The 13,719-nt window shown below is 34.1% G+C and overlaps 1 protein-coding gene and 2 long non-coding RNA genes across 5 annotated transcripts in view; 2 read left to right on the top strand and 1 right to left on the bottom strand.

Moving 5' to 3' along the window:
• The window catches only part of tmem94 (transmembrane protein 94), a 49,695-nt gene extending 45,251 nt beyond the window's left edge, over nucleotides 1–4,444 (top strand). For both annotated transcript variants that reach the window (XM_087276642.1, XM_087276641.1), the window contains 2 exons: nucleotides 227–397; nucleotides 3,745–4,444. In XM_087276642.1, the coding sequence (XP_087132768.1) occupies nucleotides 227–397; nucleotides 3,745–3,817 (244 nt within the window). In that variant the 3' untranslated portion in view covers nucleotides 3,818–4,444. The remainder of the gene's footprint in view (nucleotides 1–226; nucleotides 398–3,744) is intronic.
• LOC147841447 (uncharacterized) lies at nucleotides 4,065–7,965 on the bottom strand. The gene is made up of 2 exons (XR_015504341.2): nucleotides 5,793–7,965; nucleotides 4,065–5,545 (listed from the first exon to the last, which is right to left on the bottom strand). It is a non-coding gene; the product is annotated as an uncharacterized LOC147841447 (long non-coding RNA).
• Nucleotides 7,966–9,610: 1,645 nt separating this feature from the next.
• Nucleotides 9,611–12,912, top strand: LOC147841446 (uncharacterized). 2 transcript variants are annotated; one of them, XR_015504333.1, is made up of 2 exons: nucleotides 9,611–9,853; nucleotides 11,758–12,912. It is a non-coding gene; the product is annotated as an uncharacterized LOC147841446 (long non-coding RNA). The 2 variants fall into 2 exon arrangements; XR_015504334.1 differs by lacking the exon at nucleotides 9,611–9,853 and adding an exon at nucleotides 10,406–10,745.
• The last annotated feature ends 807 nt before the right edge of the window (nucleotides 12,913–13,719 follow it).

The following is a 13,719-nucleotide window of genomic DNA, read 5'->3' as shown; positions in this document are numbered from 1 at the left end:
ATGGTATGTCTGTGAATAGAGCATGTGACCTGCTACTGCGAGTATGTTGCAATTATCAAAGCAGCAGCATAGCAGGTCTATTCCGCTAAGACCAAACACATATACATATTCATTATCATACTAAATCCTGAGAGTGGTCGTGACAGAAGTAAAAGTAATTTAAAAATCTGCCATCATATAAATGCTCTTTACATGCCACCTAATTTTCTCCACTCCCTTGTGTTAGGTTGTTGGGACAGGTGGTGCAGGCTGTGATTGATTATCATTTGTGGAGGAACAGGAGAACAGAGGTGGTGTTCACTCTTCATCACATTCCACTGATGGTGTGGCTGTTGGTTTCTCTGTCCATCGTGCTTGTGGTGCTAATCAATGAAGCAGTCAAACTGCATGAAATCAGGTAAGAGACAAAGGCGAAGGGGTGGTACAAATTACAGGGTAAAAATTCTCTCATCATTTCCTTATTTTGAAGTCAAAAGTTCAAACCTGTGTGACTTTCTTTCCTCTGCTGTTTTTTATTGAAGTAATGTGACTCATTTAAAATATATTAAGTCATCTAAAGCTGTATAGCAGTTTGAAAAATACACCAAAATGCACACTGTTTTCAAACAATTGAGGTCAATAAGATTTTATACTTTAAATTCTGCATTGAGGCATTGAATCTCAGTGGTGGAAAGAGTACTGAAAAATCATACTCAAGTAAAAGTGCCATTATGTGCCCAAAAATGTAGTGCAAGTAAAGTTAAAGTATCTGTTGTAAATATTACTCAAAATATGATTTAGCAGAGCTTTTAGAAGTACTCGAGTAGTGAGTAGTGGGTAATACAATGTAAAACGTTGATGCGTTCACATGCAAGTTTGTGCAGGGATGTGTAAATGTAACATTTTGTAGAGAATTTAGTGCTCTTCCTATATATTTATTCGTTCCTTCCTTCCATTGTTTGTTTGTTCTTACCTTCATTTATTAGTTTATTCGGTCCTCCCTTCCTTCGGTCGGTCGTTTGTTTGTTCGGTTAATCGATCTTTTTTTCGTTTGGTCATTCGTTTAGTTTGTTCAGTCATTCCTTCCTTCCTTCCTTCTTTCAGTCCTTCCTTTCTTCTTTCATTCGGTCCTTTCTTCCTTCTTTTATTAGTTCAGTCCTCCCTTCCATTCCTTGTTTGGCCCTTCATTCATTTGGTCCTTCCTACATTTATTATAGCCGGCAGCTAGCTCTCTGCAACTCTCACATGGTCGCCCACTGAAGCTAAGCAGGGCTGCGCCCGGTCAGTACCTGGATGGGAGATCACATGGAAAAGCTAGGTTGCTGCCGGAAGTGGTGTTAGTGAGGCCAGCAGGGGGGGCCCAACCTGCGGTCTGTGTGGGTCCTAATGCCCCAGTATAGTGACGGGGATGCTATACTGCTCAGTGAGCGCCGTCTTTCGGATGAGACGTTAAACGGAGGTCCCGACTCTCTGTGGTCGTTAAAAATCCCAGGATGTCCTTCGAAAAGAGTAGGGGTTTAACCCCGGCATCCTGGCCAAATCTGCCCACTGGCCTTTGTCCATCATGGCCTCCTAACCATCCCCATATTCAATTGGCTGCATCATCGCTGTCTCCTCTCCACCAATCAGCTGGTGTGTGGTGTGCGGTCTGGCGCAAAATGGCTGCCGTCGCGTCATCCAGGTGGATGCTGCACACTGGTGGTGGATGAGGAGATTCCCCCCACTGTGTAAAGCGCTTTGAGTGCCCAGAAAAGCGCTATATAAATGTAAGGAATTATTATTATTATTATTATTATTAGTTCGGTCCTCCCTTTCATTATTCGGTCCTTCCTTCCTTCCATTCCTTGTTTGGCCTTTCCTTAAATTCTTCATTGGTTCTATTAAGTGATTGTTCAAGGCTGTTTGACGATTTCAGTCATCATACAGTCGACATCCCTAATTTTCTCATCAGTGACGTCTGACATGCATCTAAACAGTTTCTGGGTCATTGTGTACAAACATTTTGAACATCTTCTTGGACACTTTTAATGCTTCCAAAAAGTTTGCTGCATTTATAAAGTGCCCATGTCTTAAGTTATTTAATGTGATGTGATTTACTTTCTGTGTGTGATTTGATTGGACAGGAATTGCATGAATAATTTTTCTACTTTAGCCAATCCCCATAGACAAGAAAAAAATTGAGTAGTGACCGCAGGTTGAAGTAAAGTAGTGAAGTAAAAGTACTGATACTGCACTAAAAATGTACTCAAGGGAGAGTAAAAGTACTTAGTAAATTACAATTCCTAAGAAAAACTACTCAATTACAGTAATTTGAGTATTTGTCATGTGTTACCTTACATCACTGCTGATCTAAAGTGACATAAAGATGTTTATTATGCTACAAAAGGTTTCAGTTTCATATTCAATTGTATTTGTCTTTCAATAAACCACTGAATCCTGAAAAAGCTATTATGAATTCTACAAATATGAAGCACAACGGTTTTCAACATTTATAATAAGAAATGTTTCTTAAGCAGCGAATAAAGTCTATAAAATAACAACTGGAAAAAAGTACCGGCAGTTCATTACCAGGTGTTTATACTGTAACTTACAGCACCAATCCAGACAATACATCACTTTAAACCATTAAAATGCCAATAAAGTCACTTTTTCAAACTTTTCAGCATCAAAATTATTTGAGGGACAGATCAGTGTTTCATAGTGCAATTCATAAAGACTAAAGTATGTCAAAATACATACAAATACTAATTTATAAATGTTTTTCTATATTTCTCAAATTACAGTATAAAAATATTACAACTGAAAAACATTATCTAATAATATATTGGAATATTTGAACAAAATAATAATGTGCATCTGAATTCTTATTTTCTACATATTTATTTCAAATTTGTTGTCAAATTCAGTTAAATTTTAAGTTTTACTTAGAAGCTGTATTTACATCTACAAATGTAAGTAATATGTAATCAAGGCAGTGTTTCTAACCCAGTGAGAATAAAATTGCCATTCTTCTGAGAGTTTGTTTAGAACAATTATGAAAACAAACATTAAACATTGACATTTTAATGTATTATAATTCTCTGTGAATAATATATATATATATATATATATATATATATATATATATATATATATATATATATATATATATATATATATATATACAACAGTTCTGTCTGGTTCTCAAATCTGATTGGCTGATAGCTGTGTGATATTCTGCAATATCAGAACTCCTACAGCCTCTTTACCCTTTGTGTATTACTCCGCCCACATACAGCCAGCAAAAAGCAGACACTACAGATCTAAAGTTTAAAAGATGCACGCTCAACTGTTTAACTGTCAGCTTATGATTTGAATCCGGAAGAAAGTAGTTCCTCATACAAAAGGGTTTTTGAGACTCTCCATGTTTGATTTTGTTTTTATATACACAATTATGCCGTCAAACTGTTGTATAAACGCATTATCACACTCGTAGCAGTGCAATATGGCTGTATATCGGCACTGGTGGGGGCACTAAGGCACTCGGACTCGTGCCACCAGTGCTGATATACAGCCATATCGCACAGCTCCTCGTGTGATATTGCTCATATATATATATATATATATATATATATATATATATATATATACACACACACACACACACACACACACACACACACACACACACACACACATACATATATATATATACTCCATCTATTTATGATTTTTTTTAAAAGATTTTCTTAATTACTATTTCATTCGATCTGTTTCTGTTTTCAGGGTACGAGTGCGTTACCAGAAGAGGCAGAAGCTTCAGTTTGAGACGAAGCTGGGAATGAACTCTCCTTTCTGACCCACGTCTGTCCTTGTCCTGTTGATTAGAGTGATGGAGTAGATGATGTTTCACATGGCTCCATTGAAGGCCACAGAGGGCTGTTTTCTTCAGTGTCTTTGATCTGCGCTCATCTGTACTGTGTGAGGGACGTTCATCTGCATGCTGCTGTGGTTTGGACAGGGTCATTCATTAAGGGATTATTTTATTCTTTGATTACCCTCGAAACCTCAAAACTGCAAGATACAAGCAACAAACAGAGGGCTAAATTAGCATGATTTTACATGTATTTTAGATTTTGTGAAATAATAGGGTTTTATCGAAATCTTTTCAGTTTCGAACACAAAGAGCTTTGGTCTTAGTGTTTGTATACATTTTTAATGCAGTTTATTTACATTGTCAGAAGAGCTTGTCGGAGCCTGTTTTAACAGGTTATAATGTGAATGTCATCACCTCGACTTACCTCATATTCAGAGGGGGAATATTTCATTCGTTTTTTATTTAGTGATGCACAAGTGAGTTTATTTATAACAATATTTCAGCTGTTTAGCTGAAAAACTTTTCTTCCAGAATGTCAAACTAATTCACTAGCTTACCTGCAATCAGTTTTATTTTCCAGATCGATATCAGATTAAATGCATAAACATCTTTTCCTTTTTTAAGTCTTCTTTTAAACTATTTTTACTGCAAAGTTGAATATCAGCACAGCTTTCCAGTCAAAGCCAGAATGTTTCCACTTGAAATGTTCTCATTCTGTCATTTCAGAGGTTTATAAATGTTTTACATATGGTTGTCAGCGAGAATATATGGAGCCAGATCAGTCTGAAAAATAATACACTTACAAAATCCAAATCTTTAGTCCAAAACACAATTCATAAATACACAAATCCAATTCGTAATATCAAAATATTCATAATTACACAAAATTATTTAGTAAATTCAAAACACGATTCATAAATACACAAATCCAATTCGTAAAAAAATTCAAAACACGATTTATAAATACTTCAATTTAATTTGTAATATTAAAACACGATTTATAAATAGATAAATCCAATTAGTAAATTCAAAACACGATTCATAAATATGCAAATGCATTTCGTAAAAAATTCAAAACACGATTCATAAATACACCAATTTATTTAGTAAATTCAAAACACGATTCATAAATACACAAATCCAATTCGTAAAAAATTCAAAACACGATTCATAAATACACCAATTTAATTTGTAATAATTAAACACGATTTATAAATACTTCAATTTAATTTGTAATAATTAAACACGATTCATAAATACTTCAATTTAATTTGTAATATTAAAACACGATTTATAAATACTTAAATTTAATTTGTAATATTAAAACACGATTTATAAATACTTCAATTTAATTTGTAATATTAAAACACGATTTATAAATACTTAAATGTAATTTGTAATATTAAAACACGATTTATAAATACTTCAATTTAATTTGTAATATTAAAACACGATTCATAAATACACCAATTTAATTAGTAATAATTAAACACGATTTATAAATACTTCAATTTAATTTGTAATATTAAAACACGATTCATAAATACTTAAATTTAATTTGTAATATTAAAACACGATTCATAAATACTTCAATTTAATTTGTAATATTAAAACACGATTTATAAATACTTCAATTTAATTTGTAATATTAAAACACGATTTATAAATACTTCAATTTAATTTGTAATATTAAAACACGATTCATAAATACTTCAATTTAATTTGTAATATTAAAACACGATTTATAAATACTTCAATTTAATTTGTAATATTAAAACACGATTTATAAATACTTCAATTTAATTTGTAATATTAAAACACGATTTATAAATACTTCAATTTAATTTGTAATATTAAAACACGATTTATAAATACTTCAATTTAATTTGTAATATTAAAACACGATTTATAAATACTTCAATTTAATTTGTAATAATTAAACACGATTCATAAATACTTCAATTTAATTTGTAATATTAAAACACGATTTATAAATAGACAAATCCAATTAGTAAATTCAAAACACGATTCATAAATACGCAAATGCATTTCGTAAAAAATTCAAAACACGATTCATAAATACACCAATTTAATTCGTAATTCAAAATGCGATTGTGTGTAGCATTTATGAAATGTGTTTTAGAATTTTCAAATTGGGTTTTGTAAATGTGAAATGTGCTGTGCCTGTATCACTTTATTTTGTAAATGTATTTATTTTTGAGATTGATCTGGCTCCATAATAATGCACTGATTTGTTTTTTTTTTTTTTTTTGCATACATTTACGTGCATGAGGACAAAATCACTTTCCTGGATTTTTCACTGTACAGCAGTTTTTGTTAAAAGAGTTGTTTTTTATGTTCTTTAATATATATCTAAAACTCTGAATGGGGTCGGGATTATTTTAAATAGTATTTTTTGTAATTATTTTTTTCCAACCCATGCAGAGAATTCAGCGTTTACTGATAAAGAGGGACATTGAACTTTTACACTGTTCTACCTCTTGCTGATTGCCTCATTATATATCATAACAATAATCTAGGCAACATCATGATTTTAAGGGGTTTTATTATTTTATCCACACTGGCTGCAGCTATGGAACATATGGGGCTCACTTACTGATGTGCTGATTTACAAAAACACGACCAGCTAATCTCCAAATTACCAGCATTTATTTCTTGTTTTTTTTTCTTTCCCACTACCAGTGCAATACTCCCAACTTATGACCTGAACATGGGACTTTCCTAAGACTTTAAAGGGGCAGTTCACACAAAACTAAAAGTTGTCATTTATGTAATCCAATAGTTTCAAACTGGTTTGACTTTCATTTACAGATCACAGCTTATTTATTTGTTTGTGTGTGTGTGTGTGTGTGTGTGTGTGTGTGTGTGTGTGTGTGTGTGTGTGTGTGTGCGTGCGTGCGTGTGTGTGTGTGGAACAATCATTTTCATCTAAATAAGATCTAAAAATGTGTTGGTGCCACATTGACTTTCATTGGAAGGACAAAAAACAAAACAAAACAAACATTTTCTAAAAATCTCCATCACTTCTAGTGGTGTTGTCCCTTTAAGTTGCTGCTTAAGTTTCAGATCTTAAATGAATGAGATCATGTGACCTCGTATTTGCAACAACAACAAAAAAAACCTGCCTATCCATTGAGCCACAGTTTGTTCCCTTTTTTTACGTAATGAACCAAAAGATGTCTTAACTTATTGATTTCTTGCCTTTTTATTCCTGTGTAATTAAAATCATGAACACATACTGTAACCTGTAATCTAATGTTGACATTTCTGTACATCTTAACAGCGAAAGATTGCGAGCTACCAGCCTTTACTGTAATGCATCTAAAGATTGTCATAAGCACTGAATGTACATTTTTATGATGCATATTTCATACTTTCTGCTCGTCTCTTCAACAGGAAAGCAGGCATTATGATGTATTTGGAGGTTCTGCTTCATAACATACAGTAACTGTTGCTGTGGTTAAATGTTTCTGCAACCATGCTTTCAGTCATATCAAAGAAATCCAAAAGTAGTCCTGAATTTCCTCTCTTCTTCTTTTATTTTTGCTGGATTATTGGTAGAGGGAAATGTAAAATAGCATATAGGGAGAAATGTGTTTAATTAAGCACTGATCTGTTGTGTACAAACTGTCATAACATGAAGAGATGTTTTAGGATACGGGTTTTTGAGCGGTGGTTTTGAAAAGTACATTTTTTATTTCTGCTAATTATCTTTTTCTCTTTAACTGCATGAGAAAGACTAAACGCAAGATATGTTTTTTATTCATTTGTTGAATATTGAATATGTTGCCTCTTGTCATGCATGGATTAGAAACATTGTTGATTCTTTCTCCATCATTCAGAGAGGCTGTCGTTTTTAAGCCAGGGGTATGAATTCTGCCTCTTTTAGGGGGCTGTAATGAAGCGCTCTGCTACATACAGTACATGCCTGAGCTGCAACCTACACTGATTGACTGGATACACGGATATTTGCTATTTATGAATGTTCATAAGATTTATAAATGTTGTACAGTTTGTATTTTTTTAACATGTCTTTAACATTGATTTTTCTTCTCCCCGCAGATTATTTGTGAACCAATTTTATGTTAATAAATATGTTCATTTCAAAACAGATCTGTGCTCTTTTAACAGGGAACGATTCAGTCCGACTTCAGCTCTTATTAAGTCTTACTTTTCTTTTTTTAATATATTATCATTCATTTATTCATTTTCTTTTTGGCTTAGTCCTTTATTAATCCGGGGTCGCCCCATATATATATATATATATATATATATATATATATATATTTATATATATATATATATATATATATATATATATATATATATATATATATATATATATATAATATTTATTTATTAAAAATATATATATAATTATTATTATTTTTATTGCAGAGAGATTCAGTTCTCAGCATCAGTAGACATGTCACTTTTACTGCTTTACACTTTAAATTCCTTAATCAGGGACCAAAGAGGAAACACATTTCTTCATAACAGCAACTGAATATATCCCTTTGCCTTATTTTACATCATCCTTATCAAAACTATATACAGAAAAGCTATAGTTTTGATTTCTGACATTTTTTTCTATTACTATTTGACTATGAAAGGGTGGACATGTTAAGCTCGACAACATTCAATTTCGAACACAACATGAGGAAAAATAGGAAACATAAATGTAGATAGTTACTGTGTGTCACAGCGGACGTTTTACCCTTCTCTGAATAAAGGGAAAAACGGGCATGGGGATGCCAATGAGTACATCAGAGTGTTCCTTAAAGGGGCATTTACCACATCGTGACGGTGGACAGCAATTTCAAGGGCACGTGCAAAATGATTAATAATGTTATAAAAACAAAATAGTTATTAAATTTTTTATTTTTTTTGGGGTGGGGTGGGGGGGGTTCAAATAACTTGTTAGAGACAATGAGAATATTTAAAAATCTTTCTTTATCTAATCGACCTAGATTTTGTACTCACTGAGGATGGCTGAGCGGTGTGACATGGCAAAATCACATCCATTCTATGAAAGAACATGGACAGATTGACAAAAACATATTTCAAAACACGTTCAATTCTACCTGCATGCTGTGAAGGTTTAACCAACCATACTGAAACATGAGAGTTTCATTATTTCGCATTGTGTTCAAAAAGGATTGATCCCGTCTTGTGGGACATCAAAAGCACTTTATAGTGATAACGACCCATTTGCAGTTATTTTGTCAATAAATGCAAAGAAAATTATCTTTTTGGAGCAACTTTTTATTATTATGGGCAAGTTTCATATGCATAAAAAAAGGACGAACTAGATCAAAGCCAAATTCGGCTCGTTTCCTTCAAGAGACTGGGGACTACTGCACAAGTTTGGTGAACATCGTTAATAAAAAAGCAAAGAAGACTTGTAATAAGCAAGACAAAAAAGTGACGGATCTACAAAACCGTAATGCCTAGTTCAGACTGCGTGATTTTAGCCCCGATTTTGGCTCGCCGACAGGTTTTGAGAAATCGCCGACAAATGCCTGAAATCACAGGCAAATCGCTGCTCGTGCACGTGAGTGACAATCACACAGTATGAACGATCAAAGACGCGATCTGAGAGAATCGCCGATGAGTCGCCGATGCCTGTGAGATATTTGGCATGCTAAATATCTGGAGCTGTCGGCGATTCAAATCATGCCGTGTGAATTGAGTTTTGACTGAAAATAACATCAGCCATCGCCCACGGCCAATGAGAGAGCAGCTTTCACGTGTGTGTGTGTGTGTGCGTGTGTGTGTGTGTGTGCGTGTGTGTACCTGCTGCAGGCCAGCGGGAGGCTGGGGGAGAAGTTAAAAGCGCTCTTTTTCGTTTTTTTTGGACCCACGAAATGGAGGAAAAACTAGTGGAGGTTTGACAGGACTCCTGTCAGGCAACCGTGTCTGTTTGACGTTTCATACAGAAAGAAATTAGTTTATTATCAACGTTGAGGAGAAATGGCTAATTCCCCTTAAACCCAGGTGAGCAAACATGTACATGTTCTACCCTATTAAAGGCTTCTTTCTCATTATGTAGTTAATAACAAAAGATATACTACATGTTTTTGGCTGTGAGACGTAGTTTGGACGAAGCTGTCGGCGATTCTCCCTATAGTAAAGTCATGCAATGTGAATGTCCATGTCGCCGAACCATCTTGCAATGTAAACAAAGCACCGACGAAACGCCAGCCCAGATAGTCATGCAGTGTGAAAACATCTGTGACACGACTAGTTTGAAAATCATGCAGTCTGAACTCGTCATAAGAGGGCGGATTAATCGTTTGCTTGCCCGGGTCTCTTCATGGCCCTCGGGGCGTGGGCGAAGCATAGCCTGTCAATCAGACGGCCAACGGAGGGTGAGTTTGGGAGAGTTGTACGTGTCTCACTGCACTTTACGTGTCTGCGGCCCGCCTCACATTCCCACGTCCGAGTACACGGTGTTGTTTTGCCGCTCTCGACATGATTTCCACGCAGAAGGCGCGAAAAGACACGTCTGGAATGCAGCAATCTCTCTGATTTGTCGTTCGCTGCCGCAATGCATTGTGGGAAGCGCACTTCACTCTTTAAAATGGCTACAAAGAGAATAAAACAAAGATTTAAACAAGCAAAAATGACAGCGCGTTTGCTCGAAGAGCTGTGGGGAGTCTACTTTTGCTGTCCAGGCGATGGCTGAAAATGGGGGCCACCGTCGAGGTCTCGAGGAGAAACCGTGGTCCTGCCACCTGTATAAAACACAGTCGGCGCGGTCAGACGTTTACGTTACCTGGTTTCTGCATTGGCTGCACAAATTCAAGCTCATCCAAAGTGACAAAAATAAGTGATATCTGTCGGCAATCAAGATTCAGCCATGAAAATTCTGACCCAATTACAGCCGGTGAGGCCTGGGGACATTCTTAATTTCTTTTTAAACGTTGTACCTCTTGTCGTCCTTGACTAAGCTATGCTGGACCACACCTGCAAACACAATAAAGAAGAAAGAAAAGACACAAATAAAGGGAGAAATAAGCAAATCTATGCAGGGTCACTTGGCATTTCTGTGTGGAGTTTACATGTTCTCCCCATGCTCGCCTAGGTTTTCACCACAAATCCACAACACGTTAACGTTAATTACAGACATTGCTCTGGCTAGTTATATGTTACCGGTTGTCAGTTCTACTGTAGCCTTATTTATTTTCTATAAAACAAGATATTATGTAAAACACAAGCCTGCCTTATTGATTTCAACTTGAAAATATTAAACATTGATTTGGAGTTGTTCTTAAAGGGACAGTTCACCCCCAAATCAAATTGTACTATTTACTCAGACACATGTGGTTTCAAACTTTTGTAAGTTTCTTTCTTCTGTTGAACACTAAATGCCATATTTAGAAAAAAGCTGAAACCTGTAACCATTTATTTCCATAGTAGGAAAAACAAATACTATGGAAGTCAATGGTTACAGGTTTCCAGCTTTCTTTAAAATATTTTCTTTACAGAAGATAGAAAGAAAAACAGGTCTGGAATAAAGGAAGGGAGAGTAAATTACGGCAGATTTTTCAGTTTTGTGTGAAAGAAAACCTGTTTTTTGTCTTCTGCTGTTATTTACTCACTGTAAATGATATTTAGAACTATTGCTGTAAACAAACAGGTGCCTGGCCAAAGTGACATTTTACATATGAATGTGCAATTTACCACATAGCATTCTCACAGTATGGAAATTATTCATTACTGTATTGTTACTATGCTAATAAATATGTGAACATCCACATTCTGTTATTGTAAAATTACATTTTGTGATCCAACAGGAATGGTGTTTTTGAAAATGACACAGTATTATGGTGACATTTGAATATGTATTTGATATAGGCTTAATATTGACATTGCCGTTTTATATTTCTAACATACAGAGCCATTGGAAAACCACACAGCTACAATGAAGATGGGAATCCTTGAAACAGTTAGCATCAGGAGCATGATGAAGTTTAAGAGCCCTGTCAACTGTGCTGAATGTCTGCTGTCCTGGAAGAGGAGATGGTGCTCGACAATAGGAGGCTTTATCAATGCATCGTTTGTGCTTTTGGATTATAGTATCTACTCAACCTGGAATACAATGACTAAATAGGTTTACATGGTAAATATTTGAAACAGATGCAGCTTTATGTGCTTGAAGTTCCTCTTGAAGATTTTTTTTTTACTTTTCTTGAAACTTTTGTGAGTTTTTTTCTGTTCTGGAATCATCTGTGTCAACTGGGTAAAGTAACCCATTGTTTAGATTTGATGGTGCTTTTGACGATTTTAATATTCATTTTTTAATTTTCCTTTAGCTTAGTCCCCTGTTTATCAGGGGGAGCCACAGCGGAATGAACCGTTCATTGTTTATATGCAAATATATTAGATGTGTAATGTTAATGAATGGGTTTAACCATTCATCAAAAATGTGATTTCATAAGTTCAGATTATCTTTTGTAGAATGAAAGTATTCAGGTGACAACACTAAACAATGGTTAAAGTAACCTCACAAAAATACTCACATTTTATGCTGTTTTTTATTTTTATTTTTTATATTTTTGCAGATATTTGGGATATATATTAAGTACACTTCAGCTCTATGTATTGACCTTATTCCTCACGTACGAGCAGGCGCAGCCGTTTGAATCTTTTTGGCTGGAGATTTCCGCTCTCATTCACTTCCTTTGATTTTGAGACGTTAAAAACTGTTTGTTTTGATGCTTGATGTTGTAAACTGATATTTTCTTAATATATTATTCTGCTTTGTCTGTAGAGTCATAAACACACTAGTTTGTAGAGCAAGTAGTTTGTCTGTTTTCCGCTGTTTAATATTCCTAGTCATTTCTCCCATAGGGCACTGAATCAGATGTTCGAAAACAAATCGGAAAAACGAGGGCACTTCCGCCTTAAAGAATGAGGTCAATATTAGGAGAAATAAAATGCTAGAATTTATACGGTATACTTTGTTGAAATGTGTAATGTATTTGTTATTCTAAAGGACTTTTACAATAGTGTCTCTTTAATAAAAATAAATAAATAAATAAATAAATGTGGCAGTGTTTAGTGTATTATGATTTTCTATATTCTATTATTCATTTTCTTTTGGGACAACGAGGAATAAACAATTCAGTAAAGTTGCTTTAGCATTGTTTACCAATATACAATTAACCAATATACAATTTTAAATTAGGTGAAACCAAAAAAGCTTGTTGAACACAATCTAAAACATTCAATTGGGCCAATAACATGATTTGGCAGACTTGATGGTTTTTTTATTGGCTCAACACATTATTTCTCATTGAGCCAATGTTGACAGGCTGTTGCCACAATTGAATTTAGATGTGACCAGTCACTAGAAAATGTAGTTTGGGGAGTAAATTATATTTAAATAAATATTATATTTATTCATTTTTTACAGTGTGTAAATAATTAGAATTTATATTTATAACATATTGTAAATATTATTCTATCAAAAAATTGAATAAATTATTTAAATATTTGTTTTATTATTGTATGTTTTTTATTATGATCATTATTATTATGGCTTATTTTATTATAGTTTTATTATAGTTTTAATAGTGTAATTAGTGGTGGGTTGTTTTGAAAATCAGGTTAAAAGGGTAATAATAATTCCAGAATTGTTACTTTTATTTATTAATTATAACTTGATAAAAATCAACATAATAGAGGAAAAAGAAAAGAATTGCAGCCTCTTTTATATGTATTAAATAACAAATTTATTAATTGATTCATTTATTTAGAATGGTTGCTTCCACGAATCCTGCGACTTCCACATCTTCAGGTGATTCTGATGTGAATCTGCTGTCCAGAATCAGCTGGTTTGTCTTAGTCGGGCATCT

The sequence above is a fragment of the Danio rerio genome, chromosome 12 (genome assembly GCF_052040795.2).
Source record: "Danio rerio strain M-AB ecotype USA chromosome 12, GRCz13ab, whole genome shotgun sequence".
NCBI classification, from domain to species: Eukaryota; Metazoa; Chordata; class Actinopteri; order Cypriniformes; family Danionidae; genus Danio; species Danio rerio.
The sequence above is the reverse complement of the archived record's forward strand: the minus strand, read 5'-3'. Positions and strand labels throughout refer to the sequence as shown.